This window comes from Homalodisca vitripennis, chromosome X (genome assembly GCF_021130785.1).
Source record: "Homalodisca vitripennis isolate AUS2020 chromosome X, UT_GWSS_2.1, whole genome shotgun sequence".
Taxonomy (NCBI): Eukaryota; Metazoa; Arthropoda; class Insecta; order Hemiptera; family Cicadellidae; genus Homalodisca; species Homalodisca vitripennis.
The window spans coordinates 72,765,034-72,792,501 of record NC_060215.1 but is presented as its reverse complement, the minus strand read 5'-3'; the positions used below and the strand labels follow the sequence as shown (position 1 = coordinate 72,792,501).

The window sequence follows — 27,468 nt, the reverse complement described above, 5'->3', positions numbered from 1 at the left end:
TAATGAATTCAATCTAAAATGTTAAGCTAATTAAAAGTTTAAAAGAAAATATTTTGGAAAATATTAGCCACTACATAATTTTATTATATACAGCTCTGGAGGATTAGACATCTTCGCTAAAGTGACAAATAATGTCCATGTAATGTTAACTCTGAATGGTTGAGAAAGTCAAGTCATGTGAGAAACGTACTAGAGGGGTAATTAATATAGATGTACAGTGGGGTGGAGAAATAAATGTACAGTAGGATGCACATTTCCACTCAAACGCACAAAAAAATAATGTTTTAAATTCTTATTTAGCCCTCACAGTAAAAAAACTAGTTTCTAAAAGGAAATTAACATCTTACATTAAGATTTATGATAAGAATTTAGTATATAAAGGTGAAATAGTGTATTTATGACATCTTGAGACTTATAATGTAATCGAGTTCAACTAAATGAAAATTTAATAATATAAAAATAATTCAAAATTAGCAAAGTGAAAATGATGATGACTGGCTTTGCAAGATATTTGTAAGTGTTGTGCAACACTGGACAATTGAAGATGTTGTAAGTTATTTATTGTATTATTAAACAAATTCAAACTAAAATTTATTTATCAAACATACTTTTGAACCTATTATAAATTTGCAACAGGATATGTACATACAGTATATACACATATACGTATATATATTCTGTGAGTTCACTTATGTGATATATAAGTGATATTGAAAAACTCATGTAATAGACATTCAATTGTATTCTGAACTTTAATTTTTGAAATTTTAAGGAACTTCTTATCATTTGAAGCTAGCAATTTGGGAAAAGAAACCTTAGTAAATTTCAATCACGACAAATAATTTTAACATGAAGTTGAGATTTAAATTTAAAAACTGATCTATATTAAATGGCAGTAACAATGTGTGCATTTAAGTGCTCACCTACACTGTCTTAAAACTTAGCCACACCAAATGTCACTAAGTTTGACTATAGAGAGTTGTAACCACATTATAATTGAATATTTTTTTAAAACTAAACACGACTTTAAAAAAATTTCACCCAACGTGGGGCTAACTAGTGTTGTAAATTCATTTTAAAACTGATCATCAACAAATACTATCGAATAACAACAAATTCTTGATTTTTAACCTCACAGTGTATTATAAAATTAAGAAAATATTTACACATGGCTTTTTAATTAGTCCAAATATATTGGCTATACACATATACAAATTTCCTATATGTTTCAAATGGGTTTTTAGTATTATGCAATCACTCCAACAACAATTTGAATGAATATGTATTAAAACAACTATTTGTTAAACACTCTTAAATTGCACAATGATGCTATATATATTGCTAATTGGTTTTAGATCATTTCCATCAAATTGTTATATACAACTATGTATAAAACAACAGGCAAAATTATGTCTCCAAAGTAGGATTTCAGTCATTTGCCATTAATAAACCAAGATTAATGATTTACAGATGAAATCCACTATTACTTACCAGAAGTTTACTACTGGTTTTGTTCCTACCAAATAATAATAAATTTCAACAACTTTTTTGAATTTTATTTTATAGAATATTGACCAAAAACCATAAAATATATGAACAAATCTATAAAAAAGAGTACACAAGGAACTTGATACTAACACGGATAAGTCATAGTGCAAATCATTGTCAAATATAATATGTTATTACTTGTACTGTACATATTTGAAAACTAATTTAAACTAACAGTTGTTAATAGTTTTTTTTAATCTATCAATATACAGGATGTTTACATAATGTGAGGTAATACTTTAGAATATGATTTAATAGGTGAAAATAATAAAAAAAGTTCATCTAATTCTATGATATATTTTGCTGACTTTGCTTGAGTGTGGTTGTTTGTTTTTATAGATAATTTAAAAATGAATTTTCAGTAACTGAGCATACAATTGGGTACATTAAAGGTATCTGAAAAGATCTGGATTATGTAAACCTTTCACAAGGAAAAAACCTTGCACTTGTTTGATATGTTTTTAATTTGCTTATATTTTGTTAATGGTTACATTTTCAAAATATATTAGAAAATCTAGGACGTTATTTCTTTGCATATACTGGCCATAAATATTACAAATTTAAAATAGTCAATTGGTTGACAAGTTATATGTGATTTTAGTACAAATTAGAATTCCCATTGACAAACAATACATAAACTTATAACTATAAAAACTGTATATACACTTAGCTTTACACATTCATACATTCAAACAAATTCAATGTGATTGAAGCAGGCGTGCACAGGGTAGGAATAGATATGGATTAAATGTATGACATATTTAAAACATTTAGTTTTAGTACACTAATTAATACATGTTATAACCTAAAAGTATTGTTTAACTGTATAGTTTTTATACGGTTTTGTTATTAAAATTATTTTTAATTTTATGTCTTGATAAATTAAAACTGTCAACCCATAATTTAAATCAATATTATATTTTCCTATTGTGCTTAATGAATTTGATGCTTTAGCCATTTGCTGAATTTTCCACCAGAATCACCTTATACCTTATATAACAGAGGAAATCTGAGATTGTAACAATTTATTTTTATATCCAGCAATTGTTAAATTTAAAATACCATTTATTTGAAACACTTAAATTGGAATGATCTTAAATTATTGAAAAATAAATATATTTATGCTATCAAATAATAAGCACAAACACTAATTTGAAAAAATATTTTTGATTTATGACATTTAATGTTCTTAAATATCTTTATATTAGCTTTTAAAAAGAAATTTGTAAATATTTTACAACATGTTATTACTATGAATTTTGAATTTATCATGCATTTTTTATACATAAGGTGAGTTCAGAATTATTTCTTAACTCTACTATATAAATTATTGTTTTATTAAAAAACATGTTTATGGGTAAACACTGACAACTATTATCATTAGGTTTTGTCAACAAACAACCTTAGAACACAAAATACATAAATCACAAGTCAAACTATGCCTCTTACTATAGTATTTGAAGAGTTTTGCTTTTAGAAGAGTGACCTTGAACAAAATCAGGTATTGATATATCCAAGTATACATTTTACTGATTGGCAACTTGGTTAATAATATTTATTATGTAACATCAAACCAACTAGGAGTTGAAAATTTTCTCTAGGTTCAATCACCAAATGTTAAAATGGAGAAATGGAAGATAATTTAAAAGGGATCATGAATAAAGCTGGAAATATGCTTATCCTCCTTTTACACAACCAGATATCCTTATATTGAGATAAAATTGTTGATTCCAACCAGTGTATTTCAAATAAACATTTTTTTTGATATTCCTAATCATAAAATTGAAGACATATTCTTCCTTCCTATGCATCAATGCTCAAGTATTGTTTCTTTTCTAATAGATCTGCGACTGGATATAAGACAGGTTGGAACAGTTGAAGTAACAACAAAACAAAAACAATAAAATATAAATTATTTTTGTCCATACTTTTGAACAAGTCAAGAATAAACACAAAACTATTCTACTAAAATGTTTGCATTTAAAATACCTTTACAATTATATATCATATTACCCATCATTCAATTTTATATTTTTGAATAATATCTACTTGCCTTCCAAAAGTATTGTTTTTACTGTCTTAAATTTATATTAATTTTAATTGAGGATTGAGAGCTGGTGGCCAAATGGTCTAAGTTTGGGTCTGAGTTAGAGATAGTGCAGGTTCAAATCCTGTCTGTAACCATTGCACTTTTTATCAGTAACGCCAACCTTGCGTTTTACCGACTTTTCCCCTTATTCTGTTTCATAAGATTCTCGCACAGGCCAGTGGCCCATTCGAACGGGCAGGAAAAAGCTAAAAGGGGATCAGCCTTTCCTTTTTGTTAAACAAAATTTTAAAATGATTCAATATGTTAAACTGAGAAAATCATAGAGCAACAAAGGAGATGTAAACTATAATTTAGTCTGGGTATCTCTGGTCTGGTTCACTAACAACTCTTTATTGTGCCACCCATTAACAAACTCTTTTCTTACATGCATGTTTGTTTGATTTTCTTTCATGACATTCATTTCCTGACAGAACATTCAATTGTGAAATCTCTAGATTTATCTATAAACTAAATACTATTGCAACTTTCAAGTCTGACAGGCTTTTTACACCAAACATTTAGTTAACATTAAAAAGCTTGTAATAAAAACCTAGCAGCACAGATATGAGCCTTGACTTACAGACTAGTACAGGGAGGATAATCAACCTTTACTTTCTGGACAAACATTATATGATACCGTTATATTATTGATAGACATTACGCTAGAACACACAGTCAAGGATTTGAAAATCATGTCAAGCCAAAGCACTTCACTCAATGAGATTTTCATTTTTAAGCAACACATGAATTTGGCACTGAGAAAATTAAGATCTGATCCTGAATCACAAGAAATTTAAGTTCTAGCCAATAATTCAAAAGGTTTTTTGATGAAAATATTACTTAAGTATAACACTCCTTAGATAATGTAATCCTACTAAATTACTTAAAGATTCAAATGTGATGACTATCTCCCTCAATAGTATCTTTCACAACCTCAGTCAAGTGAATCTTGTTCTCAGCTAGCTCCAGCTATTAGACTACATAAAAATATGTAGTAGGGTAGGTTGACATATGCGTAGTAAAAATACTTTATCTAAATATAAAATAATAATTTTACACTATTCAATATTCAATGTTTGGTACTTTGCATGTAAAATCTCTGTTTTACACCGATAAATGTTCAAGTATACCAAATTTACTGTACATTTTGTAAGTTAGTTTTAGTATAATTACTTGTACTATAACTCAAACAATATGTAAATCTGTTTGATAACAATGATGTTTACATTCTCCATTATTATGTTTTATCTTATATTAGATCAGCGATACCCAACCTGGGAATACAAGGCAGATGTATTACGAATATGTAAAAATATCACAATTAAAGGTGGAATGCAACAAAACTTAGGTATTAAAATTATGAAAGGAATGATAAAAATCAGTAGAAAAATAAAAATTAATAAGCCTACTTTTGAAAAGATTGAGGAATGTGTCAATTTATAATATCTGATTATTTTGTTAAAATTAACTCTTATAATCGCTGGTGATGTGGCAACTCTTTTAAAAATACATACTAATTTTCTCTTAAATGGATAAGTAGATAAAAACAGGCTTTTTAAAAAGATTTGCAAGAACTCAAACTCAATCTGGAGATTGGTCAGCCTCAACTCCAAGTACTTTGATGTAGCATGATAATTTACAAGTCCAAGGGTTGTATATTATAAGGCCTAGTAGACTGTAATGTCTTACAGATCTACTGTAAGAAGAAGGACACATTTTAATGTACTGTCCTCTCACATAAAGATGTACTGGTAAGGATATATTTAATGTTATACAGGATCACTTTAACGAAAAAGAAATTGATTGGGCCAATTGTCGTGATGTTTGTACAGAAAAAGGAAAGACTATAAGTGAATGTTATAGTCAATCAAGTAGTTTGGAATCATTGCTGTATATACAGTAAAGCTTGGCAGCCAATCTCTTGTAGACTTAGGTGCATAGTGAGATTGTATAAGTTGTTTATTTTATTAAAACAAAATAAATAATCTCCAGACTATTTATTTATTAGTGTGAAAAACATGCAGTCTCCATATATGTTTGCTTCGACAAACTGAGGTAGATAGCTGTTAAGTAAAAAAGCTATTGAAATGAGACATAAAATTCAAGTTTTGTTAAGTTAGGAGAGAAAAAGGTTGGGAACCGCCAAATTAGAGTATATATTATTCTGGAGAAAACTGTTTATTAATTTTAATATTGGTTGTTTATGATATGAATGAGTACATGTCATTCTAATAGCATGTATTGCATATGAAAACTTGTTAACAACTTGTATTTTAGGCACAGATTATTAAATTACTATGGATTGATTATTATATTACATTCACATCTTATCAGCAGTAACAGTATATATGTGTATAACAGCAATTAGCATTTTCTTTCAATAACAGCCTGAGGTAATCCAACAATATTACATCAACTCATTCATTTCCTTATAGCCATATTCATTACACTAATTAGATGTCCATGGTAACTATATGGATACAGCATATAGACAATTAATGTGCTTATGCTTATGGAATGATTGTACACTATGTACACATACCATGTATAATATGTGTGTGTGTGTGTGTGTGCGCGCGCGCGCGTGCGCACGCGCATGTGTGTGTGTGTGTAATGCAACTATACTGTCCAATGTTGAGTGAGAATCAGGATATACTAACATTTAAGTAATACTATGTAACTAGTAATCTAATATCAGATAATTGCACACTTACCTCAGCATAGTGCTCCTCATTTTGTTGCAGTAAGTCAACACACAGCTCTGCTAGATGGATTAGATCTTCTAGTTTCTTACTAGGAGGAACTATCATTTCTCCACTCAAGTCATCTATAAATAAGAACCCGATATATCAAATAGAGTGCTAAGTGTACTGAAATCACACATTCAGATCAATATATAAAACACTCACACATATATTATCATTTAACTAGATATAATATCCCAAACCAGCTTGGATTAAAAACAGATCTTCTTATTTGTGTTCTTCTGTCAGTATCAGAATGAAGAGGTTTAAATGTATTCTTCAAAACAATAAAGCTGGAACAAGAAATTGAACTGCAATTGTAGTGCCTTTATCGAAGATAATGAGCCAAATAGGAATAATATAACAATCTTAAAACAGAAGTTGAAACAGCTCAATAAACACCATACAGAATTAGATCTGAAAATCTGAAACATGGGACCAGTGTACATATCAATGATACTTTCATACTTCATGCTTCTTCAACCTTGACTACAACAGACATTAACCAAAATACAACTTTATTTATAAATATTAACTATTTAACTAGTGATACCATACACGTAAAACATTTGCTCTCATTTATGTATGGATGATATAATTGGTAACACGATCTAGTAATATTACAGACTGGACTGTGAAGTATGATGTAAATATATGGTAGCATTAAAACAATATTTGCCATATAATACTTTGCACCTAATATATACATCTTTATGTGAATCAATTATAAGATATGGGATTAGATCATGGGGAAGTGCAGTAGACACAAGGTTACTACAAGTAGAAGACTTACAGAGAAGGATTTTGAAAATTATACTGCCTGACCATATGAGACATTGCATACGAGAGGAGATCACAGTGTTTCATATTACACAAACTTTGCCAGTCAAAAAATTATTCTTTTTCATTAATTACGTTGATTTTTATTTTTCTCTTGAATATAAGACTATTAACATCCACAAATATTTTTCGAGGAAAAGATTGTATGTAGTGCCAAGGATTAACAATGGCTACGGTAAAAGAACCAGGCAGAGATTAATTCCAACACTTTTTAATAGGTTGCCTGAGGACCTTCAAAATTGTAATACATATAAACAAGTAAAGGTTAAAATAGGGCAGTTTTTAATGTTAAAAAATATACATGTTTGAAGCTTGAAATTGTTACTGTTGTTGGCACTGTTGTTTGAAATAAGTTACTATTGTATATAAATTATTGTATTGTTTTGATTTGTTACATTGTTAAAAATTTAGAAGTATTGTTAGATGTTATAATTACAGTTAAAATTGCTCAGTTCTCGTTTGTGAAGCTTTATAAATATTTAATTTGTTTGTTATGTTTGTCCTGCTATTCTTTGAAGTTTGTGTTGTTATGGCTTTTAAAAATGTTGTCGTGTTATTTTTGTACATAATTTATTGTTGCTGATTTGAAGTTTATTATTTTTGTTACATAGTTTCTTGTTATTAATTTATTATATATTTATTTATACTTATTGTAAGAATTAACTGTTAATACTGTAAACTGAACAACATTTGGTTATTCAAAAATTAATTAGAGCTGCTCATGAAGATCAACCACATCAAAATAAATAATAATTAGTTTGTATTGACTACAGGCAAACCTTTTTAGGTTTTTGTAGTTTTGTGTAAGCAATGCATGTAACTTGATGTTTTTTCGTGAATAAATTGAATTGAATTGAATTTAATGTATTTCAGCACTCAATTACAGAACCATTGTTCACTAATACAAAAATAAAACAATGAGCAAGTGTATATACAAGAAGGCAAGTTTTTCAACCAATGAAAGGACACACAATATGATTAAAGGTTCTTAAAGTTGTACTTAAAAATGCACTATTTTAGAGCATGGCATAGATACACTGGAATATTATGTGTTATTGTTTCATGAATATCTTTGTTCTCTACTCATGCACAATGTAACTTTGTATTTGACATAAAAGTAAAGGCATGTGTTTATGATGTTTGGCTAGTAGCACTAGTAACTTCCAATCAGGCTTCAATCTGCAACCAATGGTGATTGCTCTACCAGTTTGAATCACTCATAGTTGGATTAACATTGACAACCAATTATTTCTTGTTATATTCTTCATTATTTATTAATGTTGTTTACTAAGTAAAGCCAGTAAAACTTTTAGATTATAGTATTACGAGTGAACTATTGCTAGTAAAAAATATTTATTGTATTTTTAGACAGTATATAACAGTAACAACTAAATGGTATTTTGCAAAAGAAGGAGGTATTTAAAACCAACCTACTGATACCTTCACAATATTAACAAAAAAGGAGGCATTTAAGATACAAGGATATAACACTTGAATACAGAAAATCTCATTTACAAACTTCAATGCCAGCACTGTCCTGCACAGTATATAGGCCTCACAACCAATAGCCTAAGAACTAGGATGAATAGGCACAGACAAAATGTCAAAGCAGGCTATAAAGACAAACCAGTCCTCCAACATGCTAGAAGCCACAACATCACAGACTTCAATAACGGTTTTAAATCCACAATAGTAAAATCATTACCAAAAGACTGTAATCCCTTACAGTTAAGAAGATGGGCACTATCATACCAATAGGTAACAAAATCAAGAAATCTTCCAAACCTAAACCTGAGATAAGTCCTCTCTTCAGCAGACTAACAGTTTTCATGGATATTTAATATAGTACTCAATACAGTGTCAACAGTTATAAAGTGATAACAGTGCCTATAAAAAGTGAATTGGCAACTCTGCTTCCCACAGTGACTCTGCAGCCCAAAGTGAATAAATAAAGATAGCAGCGCAATTGAAAATTTCTAACTCAGTATAAAATATGTGTACTTTTATGTGTTCTTTCAATCAGTGGATCCTAGAAGATAGTTTTCAAGGTAAATCTGCTGATGTCCCTATCAACTAGTAACAATAACAACTAAATGAAGTAAATGTACATATATTATATCTTCAAATGTATGGAATCAACTCAATGTATGTCTCTACTCTTCCCCACAACCATGCCCTCCCTGCTTACCATACAGTCTATAGACACATGAATCTTCTGAATTGGCAGATAAAGGCATTGAAAAGCTGAACACAACTTAACCGCATAAGCCTAATATCATCTATAAACTACAGAATATACTTGAGGATATCTGGCAACCTTCTATTCACCAGGCTTATTGTGGTTGCTTTCTTATGGTTTAATGCTGTCTTAACTGGCAAACAAACCACTATCACTACAAACATTAAAACTGTCATCGTCTCTGTATTGAACTCTTTGTGCAGGAGATAGCCTTCAAAAGCTGATCAACAAACATATAAATAAAACAAGGATGTAAAGGTCAGAAATGATTATCACCTATGTTAGTTTCTTTCAAGCGAATCCTGGACCTTCCTGAACAATGGTTGGCTGAATTAAATAATTGTGTTTTAATTTGTTCACTGATTCTTTAACAGACCATCTTAATGTCCCTACAAATAGGTATGTTTCACAATTATTTAATTTATATTCACTTTACAAATTACTTTACATCACATTAAATTGGAATTCTTTTAATATTATTACTGTTTACTATTAATTTTTAGAATATATGATAGATACTTTATCAATCTATTTTATAACTTTAATAGTTAGTTAATAATTAACTAAAGTTGTATTCAATAGTTCAGCCAGAGAATATAAATATAGATTAAATATTCTTTTTGCTTTTTCTCAATATTGTCGTTGATTTGCTTTTTTGATAAATAGTAGAATAAATAATAACAACTTTTAACCCATATATACAGGTTTTTTTGTGTAAGAATCAGTCTGTGTTGTGGGATAGTTTCTTCTCTATTCCGAGTATTGTAAAAGTAGATAATTATTTCTGGGGTTTCAATTGGGTTTTTATATTTAATAATCACAATGGTGCTCTTTATTATAAATGCCATAAACGGTTAAAATTTGTAATTGTTAATATGATCACTCATAATCACATGTTTTCAAACTTATCATAATCTGAACAGTTTTTTTCTGCATTTTGAGGATGTAATAAAAACTATATTTTCTTGTTGAGCCATAAATACACAACATATATTATGTGTGGGTGTAAATATAAAAAATATATTGTTCTCAGAGTATTAATGTTACACAAGAAAGATAATTTGGGCAGAGCATATATTCCTTAGTTTAATTTAGTAATAATTTTACAACAAGTTGACACCTTTTACAACAGAAGCAGGTAGATCATCCATTCCATTAAAGTACTTTTTTAATGAGCTCATCACTAAAGCTACATCTTCAGCAGTGAAATATACAACAATGAGAGAGATTCTTTATTTATCACAATCATTAAGATTTGACATAGCGTAAAGTTAAGTACACAGACAAACAATTCCTTCTATACATTAAAATGCAAATTCTTTCCAGTTAAACATCTCAGAAATGGATAAATGCAGCATAACCGGTTTTACATGCATCCAGAGTACTTATCGCTTTTGATCTTTTAATTGCATAGAGAGCATTGCTCTAATTCAAGAATAAAGAATCTTTATTGCCAAAACATAAGGATGCATACCATGTCACAGTAATTATTGGTTATCACAGCTGTAACCCTACAAAACAACTAAAAACACTTTAATACACAAAAACAAATTAATATTATATAAAAATTCTCTAATAAACAGGTCCTTGAGTTTCATCTTAAATGTTTTAAGTGGCTCCTCCCTCATTGTCCATTGGTAGAGAGCATTGTAAAACTTCATTCCTTGGTGTACAAAGGAGTATTTAGTAAGGCTATATTTACAATGTTGTAGAGTTAAATCCTTATTTTGCCTGGTGAAATGGCTACGTACATCAGTATTTATAGTTAAGCTAGGTATGATTTCCTTAATATAAGACAGGACGTGATAACTATACCACGAAGGTATGGTGAGAACTCCCAGCTCAATAAAAAGGTCTTTACAATGAGTTCTGTTTGGTACACAAAAATTATTCTAATTGCCTTCTTTTGTACAACAAAAATCTTTTTAGCATAATTTGCCCATAGAACTGTACCATAGGCTATATGACTTTGTACATGTGCATAATATATTAAAAGGACATTGCGGCTCACATTACCACTCAGGGATCTGGGCAGAAACAAGCCTTTAGCCATACTAGAAGCAATTTTGTCAATGTAGCACTGCCACTTAAGATTACTTTGTACAATAATGCCTGAAGACTTTAAGGAAGTAATATTTACATGGAAATGCTATTTTGAGTTGTATTGGAAAGTTGAATTGCTGTTTTTGTATAAGTTTATTTCACAGGGCATCTTTTGTCAACAAGAGACATGGACACAACAAAGCTGTACTTTTAATATTATCCGAGTATGTTTTTGGTGCATGCTATTGTGACACTTAAAAAGAAGTTTTCAGAACTGATATACATATCAGAGTTAACCCTGTAAGTGCAGAGTTTTCAACAGTGGTGTTACAGGCTACTGTCGAGTTTATTTGCTGCACGCAGAGATGCTCCACAGTCAGCACAAATGTATCATGTTCCTCGCCCGCCATGATCAACTTTAGTGATATCTCCATTTACCAAACTGCCATATCTTATTCAGCTGATTTATCATATCAGCAAGTGGGTTAATAAATGGAGCATACCATCCTGATCCCCATCATTCTCAGAAAAGTATGTTGCTGAATATCTATCACGACAATGCATCTGGACAAATCTAAAATTGGTAAAACATCATTATCATTATTACAACTAATTCCTGCCCTACCGACTGAACTACAATCGAAACAGAAAACATAAAAAACTTGCAGTAGCAACCTCAAAAACACAACAGAAAAAACTAGAAACCAATAATGTTCTGTTTCTAACGTCCAGGTAAAATTTCACAATGTGATTTCGTGATAGTTCCTCAGTTGACCATTAGAGTGTAGTAGCAATTAAACAGCACTACTGTAGATTTATAGTAGTTTAAATAAACTCTTAGAGGCCAATATGTATAATTTTACAGCTGTCAGGTGTCATGAAGTGAAGCAGCTGTTGGAACGTTTAACACAGGAATGGCAGTTTAACGCAAAAGTGGTATCGTTTGTGGCAGTTAAGGGATTAAGACCATAATAGAGAGAGTATATTATTATTCTTAGATACCATATTTAAAGAGCAATTTCTAGCACACTGCAGTTAGAATTGAAAAAAAATGTAAAAGTATATTGTAGTTCTGTCAATTTATTGGAATTCTGAGGTTAAACTTTGCTAATTTACATGCTATTGAAAGACTGCTAAATTAAATATAGCTCTGAACTTAACTTAACTGCTGTAAGAGGTTATTCTCATGTATATTTGTTATGAGATAAAAAGAAATTGCATTTTTTAATAATTTATATTTCGTTTTTTAACTTACAACAAGGCTTTTAATAAAAATTACAAGTAAAATTTTAACATGCATTGACAGCATGTATACAAATGTTTAATTTTAGCACAACAGTTACCAATTCAATGAACCAGAACTATAATAATTAAACACTAGTAAGAATATGCTGTTTACTATAACATACATCTTACACTCGCATACTCAATATAAAAAATCTTTAACACCACAAACATCATAAAACTCATTTCTCTCTTGAAAATCTATAAGGTTGATTCAATAGATTATTCCAAATTCACTAACGTGAACACTATACGTCTTGGATTATTTAATAATAACTATGAAATCTTCAAAATTAAAAAAAATTATCTAAATGGTCACTACACCCTTTGTTGTCCTGTACTCATAAATTTGTACAAGAGTTACTGTAAAATATTTAAGAAAGTTATATAGGCTTCAAAATGCATGGCAAATTATGGATAAATAAGATGTATGAATAATTATAAAATATTGCGGGAGGAGGTGCAGAGAAACTGGTTAATGCAAGCAAGCATAGTGTAAAACAAAAGTAGATTAATAACATATAAGAGAGTAAAAAGCCTATCTCAAGTAATAAACTGAGTTTAAATTTCTTTATTAAAGTAAACAAATTTTTAAGCCAGACACTGGCAAAGCATTGCAGCTTTTTATAAAGAAAAAAATGAGCAAACCATTATCAATGTTTCTTTATTCTACAAGTAAAATTGAGGGTGAAATCAACAACACTATTTAGGAGCTGGAAATTACTAATAAAAAACATTTTAAATTAATCTTTTAGGACTGTAATGTTTCCAGAAATAATAAAATATGGATAAATAATCCCACTTAAAAAAAAAAAAAAACAACAGTGATGAGATTCTGAATTATTTCCAAATTACAATTTTGAGGATTCAATAAAAATGATTGAAATTTGTTTATAAGTTTGCTTTCAAGAGTTTCAAATTAAATTAAATTAAATTTAATTTAATAAGTTTAATGATTTTTTGGTTTAAAGAAAAATTTGACAATAGAGATTAACTACATTCTGTACCTTATAATTTTCTACATCATTTCATTTCCTCAAACTAAATTAATAAGAATCATATTACTTAAACACAACTAAAAAAACTAGATTCTGAAAATACAATTAAACATAAACGCTAATCAGAGACTGTTTTAGTTGAATAAATATAAAGAAAGTATGATAATAAATTACCACCTCACTTTTTACCACATAACTTGTTCTACCTTTCATAATGTGGAAGATTTTAATGGTGGCAAAAGTATACTGATCATCTTGAGTTGACTGGGGTTGACTCCCGTGATGCTACAATTTTAATTACTATTAACTAAGATTTGTTGAGAAGCTCAGAGATCCTAAAATCATTGACAGAGATGCACACAATGTTAAGACTGAAATATATTCCTGCATATTTTATTACCTAGGGGTAGGGCATTTGTTTGGTTTGCCCACCAGAAGATCACAGGGAGGCCAACACTGCTATTACAGTCTAACGGAATGAAAATAAAACATTAATAATGAAGTCATATAATTGCATTCCAGCAGACATTTTTTTAAATTGGGGCATATAACATAATTTTTAATACTTTAATTTCTTGTTAATCAATCTCCAGCTGGAATATATTGGAGGTTGGTATAGATATCTCTGCAAATAGGTTGGTAGCTCTGCAAATCTGTCATAAGATTTATGATACAATGATAAATTTGCAGAGTTTATGTCAAGTTACAGAGGTATATTTTTTATTTTTATACCTTTAGTATAAGTGCATCATAAACTTAAATGCACAATGAAGAACCTAAGCTCAGACTTGGACGCAAAAGAAAACAGACCAATAAGCATGCAGTCCTAATGTTGGAGGATCCGAGTCCAGTAGGTGAGTTCTTTACATTGAAGAAAATTCTGAATGCTCAATCAAGCTGAATGATGGTTGGTTATGAAGACTATATTATAATACAGGTCAACTATTCAATGAGGCCTTATACTAAACTAAGATTTTTCTACATTAAAGATTAATATTTCCATGCTATTTACATACTTATGATAATAGGATTGTTATAAACATTCGCCACAGTTTTGTGTTACATAAAGTTTTGAGAATTGATAGTGCTACACCCCATCAAACTACTTTAGTAATTTTTGACAACATTTATCAGCAGCCAATTTATATTATTGTTTTTTCACTGGTATTGTAATTTGGGGTTGGTTTTAGATGAATGATTATGAAACAGACATGAGTACACTAATCTTAGTTTTGTTGTAACACAATGATGGCATATCTATATAACAATTCTCTTATCATTCATGGTCAATAATTAATTTCAAACAAAGTGTATAATAATTAAAACATATTGCATTCTATCAAGACTATTTTTAAAATCTACTAAATACAATTACAACAGTAAATCATATTATGTAACTATTTGCTGATAGTATAACTGGTGCAAAACTAATTGTCTCCCTTAGCATTCCGCAAACATACTTATCGACGCTAACTTTGCTCACTTCAAGATCCAATGTACAATAGTTTTTCATCCAACAAATTCTTTGGAATCAGTACTTTCTGTTGCATTGGCATGTTATTACTCATAATAATCAATAGACAATAGAAAAAAGGTTAAAAAAGTATCAATAACCTGACCTGGATTTACGTCTTCAAAACCTGGAGATACACCAAATTTAAGTTCTCCAGTTTGATTCTTATCAGGAATTGTAATATGCATATTAACAAATAAAGGTACAAATAAATAAACTGGAGCTATAGCAATATAGCTCTATTTTAATGTTCAAACATCAACATAAATAAAAGTAAAGTGTCGATTGCATTACTAATCATTTAAATCTGTACATACAGATTACTTAGTACCAGATATACAAAATATAAATATATTTTATATTTTTAGTTCCTAGGCTTACACGGCAGATGTTATGAGAAGAATATGACAGGTGTTATCAATAATACAGCTAAGGCTAGCTGTGTGGTCTCATAAAGGAACATTCAGGAATATTATTAAAGACGATCACAAGTTTTGAGCTATGGAATCATTAAAGAAGACTTGAATGAGTGATGGACTTGAATGTACAATGCAAGAATTCTTATGGTCTTTAGACAAACACAATTACATTTTTCATCCTTAAATCGAATATATTTGGTTCAACATTGTTAGTCTGATGGACATGTTTGCTGTCTGTATACACCTCAGTATTATTAATTCCAAATTAAGTGAAAGTCAAAATCCCTTTATTTACATAGTCTTCAAGTAGTGTCGTCAACTTAAATATTAAGTTCCATTAATTCATTGCATTAATGCATTAATTAATTGCTTACAGAGATAACAGAACGAATAATGATATCATATTGGTATCTTGTTTGCTGTCACCAAGAACTTTCTTTCGTGCAAGAAACTTGACCTATTATTTATCGGTTTGTTTCATAGTCTTTATTGTTCAGTCTGCCATCAAGACCTTAAAATATTTCACTCAGCTTTTGGAACTTATGGTTTTCATTCACTTATTATCAAAGTTATCATTACTACTGTGTACAAGAGTAACTTCACAAATCTGTAAAAGGTCAAAAAAATGAGAGGACAGGGGTGTATTAAGTTTATTTTCAATTAGTAGTATCTCTGAGGAACTAACACCAATTTTTGTCAATATTGGAAAGTACATCCAAACATGAGGTATTTGTTCTCACAATTTCACCCTTATTTAAATAAAATCTTTTTTCAGCCATCCATTTTTTTATACAGAGGTATAGATGGTAATCACTGGAAAAACAATCAAGAAAGTGGGAAGATTTGGATAGCGTTGGAACCTTGTCTCTTTCAATTTTACAACCCTAAAAAAAAGAATGAGGCGCTTTTGTGATGGAAAGTACCAGCTTAAATTTTAAATTTACCAAATGCAGATAGGTTTCTCATAACTATTTTTCAGTTCATCCACTAAATGATTCTTACTGTATACCTGTAATTATTTTCCCTTCTAAAAGTACTTTATTCCTTAGACATTCAAAAAAGGTTTTCGTACCATTCTCAACTGAATATACAGTATTTTCCTCGTGGTTCACCCTTGTATCAAGAAACCCATTATTTAGAGTGTATTTTATTACAGGCATGTTTTACTGAATATAGGTTTCATGCTAAAACAGTGAAAGTTCACTGAACTCCACAGGGAAAACTGCAAACCACCTTGGAACCATCACAAAACGATTTCATATTTTGAAAATCGCCTAAACTACATAATTTAAACAAGTGTACAGACATAGAGGACTAATTCATTTATTACATTATTACTTTTAAGCATATTTTTTGTAGTTGAATCACTCATGGGTCACTGGTCTGTGCAAGGATCTTGTAAAACAGAATAAGGGGGAGATTCGATACAGTACAAGGTCAATGGTACTGATGTTTTCCCAGTTTTCTTTGATGTTTTAAAATGATTATTAAAAGAACTTTTCTTAGTTTAATGCCCAACTTCTATAAAATATTAAGCTCCCAGACTAATTTTAACTCTCTCCTGGACAAAGAGGGCCGAATTGACTTCTTGGCCAAACATCGTCTCATGTACAAGTGTACCAAATTGACCTAGCATTAGCAACTAAGTAATATGTTCATAGGTTGATAAGTGCACCCTATATGTCATACTGAGCACTATTTCGACCGAATGGTTAACATAGAACATTATCCAGTTTCGCTTTTATTTATTCTCACTTGTTTTTGTTTCTGTTCAAGTTTATTTGTTGTTATACTTTGGTAACATGTTCAGTTCAAATCACAACATTAGTTTCAGTGAAATAGATTGTGAATCAGATGGTAACAAAACCCAACTTTTTTATTAATTACAATGTTTTTGATTTGAGTAACTTGATAAATAGGTCTTAGATGTACTTAATATGTATGGGAGGGTGTTAAATAGCTTTTAAAGAGAATTTATCTCCAAATATGTTTATCCTCATTATAAACTCTTATAAATGAACCATAGTTTAAGATTTCAATGATATCTATCTACCTTGTAAGTTATTACTTATTAATGATATGTTTTTGTCTACAAAGCGTACTCTAGTTCATTCAAAAGCAAAAAAACTGCCAATATTTTTAAAACTAGTAGACAAATTAATATGTGCTTGTAAGTGCATTTTTTGTAGGGCTATTTTATATTACAATTAAAGATATGATTTTAATATCATGCCTAATATTAATCTATGATGGCTTATTATTAAAAGGAATTTAATATTATAGTAAATCCAGGTGAGGGATTAAGTATTTCAACATGGAATAAGAATCTAAAAGCACGTAACTACGTTCTGAAATCAGGTGCAAGTGTTATAAGTGTTATGCTTCAAAGCAATGCAACAGAAGCATAAATGAGCCTACTGAACATGCAGTAGAATTGAATTACCTTGCACAGCTCCGTCACCTCCTTAAAAAAAGACATAATAAGTTCAACAAACATCCACATCCACACACTCACTGCCAACTTTAGGTATAGAAACACAAATACCTACATGAGCAGTAAACCTCTCTATAGAAATATATTCTCAAATGAAAATGAAAAAGTAATGTTCTGGTATCACACTCAACCAACCTCAAGATTGAATTACAAGATGAAACTACAGCACTTATTTGTTATAGGACAACTACATGTCCATTACATAGGAGTAGTTTGGAGTGGAAACATATATAAGGAATTCAAACCGCTCCTTTAACCATAACAGTAACAAATACTGAAACTAATTTTTAAACAGATGGAGATAGCACAATGAGAACATGTCTGCTGTCAAGAATATAGTACAAATGAAATTGAAGTAAAAATATATCAAGAATAATTCATCCAAATACACTAAACTAATCTTAAATTGAATGTAAATGGGTTACACAATGACTACAAATCATAGCTATTCAGTTATTTCGCTGACTCTGAAATCAATAAGAAAGTGGCATTTCTTTGAATGCTGATTTTTTCAGACTCAGATAAAGTGTAAGGTTTAAAGTATTACTATACAAGAACTTAATCGTTATACAGAGTGTTCAGTAAAAGTGTTCCAATACTTTGGGAGTTTGTTCTACACATAAAAATGAGCAAAAAAGTTCATATTAAGGTATGTCCTAAAACCTTGTATATCTTTTGAACCAGTTAATATAAAGTTATGAAACTTGAGAATTGTACTAAACTTTGATAGTTATTTCAATGGAATAATTTAAACATCCGCCATTTTTAAACAGGTAAAAGGATTTTGTTAATATTTTATTTTCATAAATGTCTACTAAAGGTTAGTACAATTCTAAAGTTTCATAACTTTATCTTAACTGGTTCAAAAGATATAATCTCTTTGATGAAAAAAAAAAACACATACAAACGATAGATGGAAAACTAAAGGTTTTGGGACATACCTTCATATGAATTTCTTTACTCATTTTTATGTGTAGAACAAAATCCCAAAATATTGGAACACTTTTACTGAATACCCTGTATAATTACTACAATTTAGTTTCATAATATTGTATTTAAGCTATTTAGTTACTTGTTATTAGTTTTGAAACATGAATTAAACCATAATTTATGTACTATAAAATATGTTACAAGTAGGTTACCAGTAGCACCATTACAACTGAATGATTTAAGTACAAAATAAAATATCTAAAGAGGTTTATTTAAAACCAAGTGATATTATTAGTCATATCTGGCTTGGAAACATATCTGATTTCATCTAACTGTTTTTAAGTATGTGAAAATAATTTCTTGCTCAATACCTCACCACTCTTTATCAATCTTCCACCTGTTCCTAAGTCCTGTTTAAGATGTAAGTGGTCCAGGTTCTGTTTGTATATATTAATTCCTAGAATCTTACATTTTGGTGTGGTCCAGATTTTACATTCTTACTATTCTCTACGAATATGTAAATAAAGAATATTGTCTAATAGTTGATTATCTAATTCATTGCCCATTCCTTGCAGCATGAACATCTACAGCGTCTGATTCCACTTAATAGTAAATCTCCCTTACTCCTCTCTAAACACTGTTCTCTCAATATACTTTATGTTATATCTCCCTTACTCCTCTCCAAACACTGTTTCCTCAGTATCCTTTATGTTTTATCTCTCTTACTCCTCTCCAAACACTGTTCCCTCAGTATCCTTTATGTTTTATCTCCCTTACTCCTCTCCAAACACTGTTCCCTCAGTATCATTTATGTTATATCTCCCTTACTCCTCTCCAAACACTGTTCCCTCAGTATCCTTTATGTTTTATATCTCTCTTACTCCTCTCCAAACACTGTTCCCTCAGTATCCTTTATGTTTTATCTCCCTTACTCCTCTCCAAACACTGTTCCCTCAGTATCATTTATGTTATATCTCCCTTACTCCTCTCCAAACACTGTTCCCTCAGTATCCTTTATGTGGATTAAATTCAACACAACTTTATCTCTAATTCTCTTCTTTGTCTCAAGGCCTGGTCACCATGTTTGAAAGTCACAACTAATATTGATATTGTAATTTAAGTACAATCAGGGATGGATTTATGGGGGTGCGAGGAGGTGTTCTGCACCCTCAAAAAGTTTGTATAAAATTTTACAATTTTACCACTAAACAACCAGATGATACAACCGTCATATGTAAACAACCAGTACTAAAGCAAGTATGACTATATTGACACTGCAAGCATGATGAACAAAATAAAACGAAATCTACTTCAGTTAACATGTGCTTTTATCTTTGTATTTGAAACTGAAACATCTGACCCCATTATAATTGCACCCCAAAGATCACAAACTAAATTTACCAATGGGCAAAAGTCATAGATATTCCATTCATATTTTTAAGCCCATGGTCAATATTCATGAGGTAGTCATATAAATCAGATACTCAGACCACACATTAGGAATTTGAGAAAGAACAAAGCTTAACTACAATATTTTCAACATGTTATGTCAATATGGGCTCTACCAGAGAGGTCAGGTATATATAATTTTCTACAGGACATCAATTGTAGTATCTTGAACTTGAAAATTTAGAATTGGCATAGTCAGTTACTCAATATAATCTCTAAACCAATACCAAGCCAATGTAGTTTAAAGCCTTGTTGTGAGATGAAATGCTAGAAGAGAGAGAAATGTAGTTCAGTCGGGTATGCTGATGATGTGGCACTAAATATGGTTCATCGCATGAATCGAGGCGACTGTCTGCTGTCCCTGCCAAAAACTGAAGTTGTGCTGATAACTTAGGAGAGAATCTTAACTATCTTCTCAATCTATATTGGGAAGTTGCCAACTCCAAGCCTGCATTCAAGTAATTGATCTGATAATAGACACCAAGTTAAGAATTTTCTGATATTGAGGTGAAGAACCTATTGAAGTGATCAGCTATTTCCACTGGATCTTTAATGGTAATTAAGTTTATTTAAAGTTGAAGTTGATTATCCAGATTAGCTGCAGCTTTCTATTTTCAAGGCTTTGGGGAATTTACCACGACTGAAAGACTTATCTATGTTATTATGTTGACTAACAGTGGGGTTAGCTCTTCAGAACAGTACTTCACAAATTTTGAAGAATTTCATCCACTCCACTTGAAGATTTTGATTTTAGGGTCTTTAATATTTAATATTCCAATCTTCATTATGCATGTTGAGGTTTATCAGTACAATTTGGTGGAGCTTTTTTGTTTTCATTGTCATCTTCGTCCCCTGGAGAGCAGTTGTTCTGTTTCAGCATCATCTCTGCTACTTGTGTGAAGAAGGTTTTAAGGTGGCCTGCAGTTTGTAAGGGGTTGTCCATCTGTTCCCCATTTAATAAAATACAGATTTTTTGCAGATTGTAGTTGTTGCTGCCATTTTCTTTTGTAGTTGATGATGTTCTAAAGAGCTTTAATTTTGTTATTAGTAGAGTTGATGAGATGGGCATTTGCATTTTTTCTCAGGTCCCTAAGTTCTTTGTCATAGTTTTTCTTGTTTACCACCATAGCTGCCTTATCTTGGGTGTTTCCTGTGATTTAAAATCTGTACATGGCTCTTAGAAAGTCATTTTTAACATATTTGTCTTCATTGTCATAATATACATGTTTGCTTTTATGTTTTTGTCTGTATTTTTTTGTAGAACAGGTTATGTCAAGAGATGCTTGGAGAATTCTCTGAAATACATTGTAGACTATCTCTGAATCCTAAGTCATGTAGACAGTGTCCCAGTTTTAGTCCATTAGCAGGAATTTACCTGATCTACATTAGAAAACTTAAAATTCCTCTTGAGAATGATCTGTGGTGGGAAGTTCGCTCCATGGTCACATACTTTTATAATTTGAGCAGTGTGGTCAGAAAGTCCTGTTTCAAGTATGATCGCATCAATAATATTTTCTCCTATGTTGGCATATGAAGTCAATAAAAGTGACAGTATTATGTGATGCATGTTGCAGGAAGTAGTTGTCTTTGAATGTTATGGGTATCCAGTTCATTTTCAAGGACAGTGTTGTCTAAGGTTACTTTCATTCTGTTGATGTTTATATCTCAGACAAGTTTGATTGATTTACTGTGCGCCTGTATAAATTCTAGGATGTTTGATAAGGCATTTACACAAGCTCTTACATTTTCTTTGGGGAATCGGTATGCCCCAAGGATGTGTATGTATTTACCCATGGATTCAATCTCTGCCATGAATGTTTCATAACTGAATTCTTGGCATAGGTGGGATACGTCAATTAATGCTGTGCAGCTTACCAGAGTTTCTTTGATGTATATGGCTACACCACTGAGTTTGTGGCTTTCTCTACACTATTCGGCTATCAGAAAAATCCTTCAATTTTTGTATGCTGTATTTCTTTTTTTTTCATGTTGTGTTTGTTAAGCACAAATATATTGGGGTCAGTTTCACTAAGAAAGTGGTTGTCTGTAGAGTTTTTTGTCTAGTCCACAGGTATTTTGGTGAAGTATTGTTAGGTTTTAAGAACTTGTTTTAGATTTGAGTTTATAATGTACCTGTTTTTGAATTTGGTTTAGTCTAAAAAATAATGATTGTTTTTATGATTCAAAAGTAATTCTGGTGAGGATTCTGATAAATTTGTCCTAGTTATACTTTGCTGGTTCTTTTCTGCTACTTCATATTTTGAGCTATTTTCTGATGGATTTCCTCTGCTAGGGTTCTTGAGGACGCTTTTCCAATGTTAATTCCTTAGTAGTAGTTGATATTTTTGTTGAAGAACTTTTCCCACTAATGTTCTCTGAATATAATATTCTTGTACTCATTGGTGGTTTTCTCACTGGTTTGGGCTTTCCCTGCGATATCCAGAGCCCTTGCAGTCCTATGACCTTTTCTTCTCTACTAAAGCCATGCATTCTTACTTCAGAGTTTGTGGAGCATATTTCATTGTTCTCCAGGATGTCTTCAATTGAATGGCGCAAATAATGTTTGTTATGTTGGCTGGTCAGATTTAGGGGACCTTCGATTGCTGTTGTCTTGACTTTTTCCAAATAATGCACCGTTACATCTTGGATGGAGTAGCAGTTTATTTGTTCCACCTATGTGCCTAGAGTGTCATCCACTTTTGATGTAATGTATGTAAATGATTTTATACATCAAGATATAGTAACAATACAGTGTGACTTCGAGTCGTAGATTTCCTCATCTAGGATTGTGGAAGTATATACCACAGTAATGTGATCTGTCTGTTTTCCCTGGTATTTGTCAATTGTGGATACGTCAAAGCCCATTTTACCTAGCAGCAGTTTTTTCAGACTGTTTGTACACAAGGACCTTGTGTTTAGTCTTGTCTATGTCTAGGTGCAATTGGTTAATATTGTGTAATTTAATAGTTCTTGTTTCACTTGTTATTGGGTTGCTTGTTGTAATTTTTTTTATAACATTTTGAAAGGAGTGTTATAATGCTGCTTGTACTTCAATATGAATGGTTGAGAGTCTGTGAGATTGTTGCCGTGCACATTACATCATGTTGTTTTGAGCTGTTCTGTTGATGAATGGTATTTGATTTATATCGCCGTAGCAGAGATTTTTTAAAATTAGCCATCATACAGATGTACAGTATTTCCCCTGCATGCTGCATTGGGGCTTCATCAATGATTACTCTTTGGTGATTTACCCCAGAAATTATACATTTCTAATAAGTTTATAATTAAAAAGTGTACTTACTAATTGATCCAGATTATGCTTTAATACTGGTATACTACTACATGTTTTATAATACACACTTAAATGTTCATTTCCAGGAGAGCCACTTCACTGAAGCTGCCAAGACAGTCAGCCATCTTGATGTAGTTAGTGTTTAGCTGCTTTCATAAAGTTTTCAGTTTAAGGTCATATTCTATTTCCCAAGCAGCTGAGAATCTTTTATCTTCATCTTGGCCTGATCAGAGTTGATGTTACAGAGCTTTAATGTAAACATTCTTCAGACTTGCATATTCTGAATCCCAGCACTGCTATGTTGTTTTTGGCTTGCAGTAAGTTCTTGAGATGGGCAGGCAGTGAGGTGTTATGGAAAGTGCTGTAGGGCTAAATCAACTTCCTCAGTCAAGAGAATGCTTTCCCAGTTATGGTTTTCAGATTTTCCTTAAAGTGGTCTATAGATTTTTTTACTCATTTTCTCTTGATTTCATTGGTTTTCTTGTGGATATCTCTGAGAAAGTTTAATACAGCTAGTTATGCGATACTGTCTGATAGGCCTGTCAAGAAAACTGTTTCAGAGTATTGCTTCAAACAGAAGCTCTGTTTCATTTTCTCTTGTGCTTAGGATTTTTACAGTATTTTAAAGGCCAAGTTTTACACAGGCTGCCATACCTCCTTTCATTTGTTTCACCTAGAAAAACCACCAATCAGAGAATAGCCAGCTATATATGTGTCATTAATGTTTGACAGTCCATATTCTGTTATTATTCATATATCTGGTGTTTCACTACACGGGAGTGGGAGAGTATTTATACTTTATTTGATAACCAATTTGAAATTCGAATTTTGTTAGATTTTCAGATGCTTCCTGAAAAGGAGTATTACATGGTGTTGTGGTGTGACTGTTTCTAATAGAGTAGCTCAGAGAATGAGAAGATATTGTGGCCTCTACTCTGAGTAAAGGGTGGTGGATATGTTTGTTGTTCTGAGATTGATTGAAGGTTAGTTCAGTCTGTGCTGCCTTGCTTCTCAAGGTTTCCTGCACTCTCTATATTGTAATGTTTCTTCATATATTCTTTTTTTTTATATGTTTTATGAAGAAGTCCTTCACTACTAATTAATTAAGTTTAATTTTGAGTTTATTTGTAGGGTGTAGCCATGCTAAATTTTTAATTTTATACTGCCACGTAAATTGGAGATATTGGATTCTGAGGTCAGGATCTGTTAAGATCATTATTTCTATCAAGATGTTCAGTTTTTGCTTGCAAGTTTGGCTGGTGTCTGAACTATTTGATGTTAATAAAAGGCAGGTTTATTTTAAATCTTGTTCCGTGTATGTTTCATGTGTTATATGTTTGAGTATAAAGTTCTCATTACACAGAACAAAGGTGAGTTAGTACAGCACTGATCAAAACAATTTTTTCTATACAGAATTTTACATACGCTACTATTGATCTACGCTCATAGCTATAGCATCTTATATCTCTCAACTAATTCTTATCATATTTTATTTCTAGTACCACACTAAGTACTAAACATGAGATAGTCAATCAATTTATGGAAATTATACAGGGATTTGCCAAAAGTGAAATTTCACACTCCCATAGCTGGAAGTACTGCTAGTAGTTAAACATTCTTTCTGTTCTCTCCCGTCAGAACCTATTAGTAGGTTCTATTAAGAGATGTGTTCTGTATATCAAGTTTAGAATTTCATCTATAGAGGAAGGACCAAACATAATATTTAGTGTTTTGTTCAAAAAAATCTACATGTGAGACTCTTGAATTGCTGAAGAAAAAATATAGGGAAGATACAACAACAAAACACCCTAAGCGTGAGTGACACATATTTTACTTCTGAGCTTCTCTTTGTATCTTGTTTCATATTTATAATGTATCTTTTCTATTCTTCTAGAGTTTAGAAGTTATAATGTTCAATTCAATACATAACGTTTTATTTAATAAATATAACATTATTAATCATAAACCTTGTAACTGCAGTCAGAAATTCCAAGTAAGATATATTGGCAATATCATACTTTGGTCTCCTGCCTAACATTATGGTTTCAACTATAAACCATTACAAATTATATACTTTATATTACTGCATAATATACTTTTGATCACTAAAAGGTCACAGTACAGATATTGTATTTTATTGTTAAAATAAAATGCACAAAATGTTATACCAGCCACTCATTTTATGTATACTTTTTTACTATTTGGTTAATAAATTGTATTGCTATCACAATCTTCAAATTACAAAATTAAAACCCTAAGGTTCTATTAAGAAGTGTTTTTATTGTAATGCCCTAATGAAAACATTTGTAAAACTTCTAAAATTTTTTAAGAATCCTGGATATAGCTGCTTAAATGCCTTAAATAGTGATTAAGGCAAAAATTTAATGTCTTAACAACAGTTTGACTGTTTTTGGAGCCAATTTCCTATCCTAAAATACAATAAGTCATAAGTAATAAGCAAGGTTAGTTGCAATGTTTGCAGGCCCCACTGTTTCTGTCAGTGCATTAGTGCTTATGAAAAAAATTAATTGCTCAGTGATTCTAGGTTATAATTAATTTTCAGATCCATTATTTTCAATTAAGTGTTTCAAAGAAGATATGTTTTAGGTACATTATTTTAAAGGTAACTAAATAACATGTTTGAAAGCTATAAGGAAAAACCAGTGTTTTAATCTGAGAACTTAAAAGTGGACTGAAGATTGTTATATCTAAGTTTTCAACACATGGCAGAAGGTATCGTTCATCTGCTGTTCCATGTCCTGTGCTACCTGTGCACCTTCATTTTATGTGATGCTATTAATGTTTGGAAGTTGCTCTATACAGCTGTAGTATTAATGGTGTTTATATGCAGTGTAAAACCAGGCTTACCATGGGATATACACCTCACTAATTGTTTGTCATCTCAAAACGTTGCTGATAAGATGGTGTTCTTCTGTTGATAGATAACTTTACTTCTGAAAACTCATTAATTTTGTGATTTACATTTACTTGCCAGAGACCTATTCTAGAAAACAGTGCAAAGGAGTTGTAGACTTTTTGATGTTACATCTAATTTTGTGAAGCATAATGTATTATTACGTATCTATAAAATAAAATAAAAACTAATAGAACTAAGCCTTGCCTTTCTACTTACTTTAAACATGTACACTTACTACATTTTATGTAGCTGATATTACATGGTATATATATATATCAGACTATAAATTAAGTTTACCATTGATTTTAAGTATTAAAAATTCATTAAACCAAACTCTTTTTTCACGCTTTTTATCACTCTAATTGTTTGCATATAAGGAAAATTCTGAGGTGCTTCAAATGAACTTTAATAGCAATTAAAAGAGACTCTCTTTAAAAATCAACATTTACCATTTGTTTTAAGGAAAACTAAAAATAAGAAAATACATTCCTGCCTACAGCAAAAAACAAATCATCAGAAAAACTAAAAGTAATACTAAGGCGCTACTCCAATAGCTAAACTCTTTGTAAAAAAGCATCAGGATGAAGAAAGTAAGATAATGTAGCTATGGTGACTTCAACGTTGATAAAAAAAGATATTGCTTTAAAAACTGGTAAGAATTCAAAACAG

At 30.8% G+C, this 27,468-nt stretch overlaps 1 protein-coding gene across 14 annotated transcripts in view; it reads right to left on the bottom strand.

The window, feature by feature from the left end:
- LOC124369196 (calcium-dependent secretion activator) overlaps positions 1-27,468 on the bottom strand; it is a 368,545-nt gene that overhangs the window by 107,232 nt on the left and 233,845 nt on the right. For 10 of the 14 annotated variants that reach the window (XM_046827016.1, XM_046827015.1, XM_046827022.1 and 7 more), the window contains 2 exons: positions 18,161-18,181; positions 6,352-6,464 (listed from right to left, as the gene is read on the bottom strand). In XM_046827016.1, the coding sequence (XP_046682972.1) occupies positions 6,352-6,464; positions 18,161-18,181 (134 nt within the window). The remainder of the gene's footprint in view (positions 1-6,351; positions 6,465-18,160; positions 18,182-27,468) is intronic. The other 4 variants (XM_046827018.1, XM_046827024.1, XM_046827027.1 and 1 more) reach the window with 1 other exon arrangement.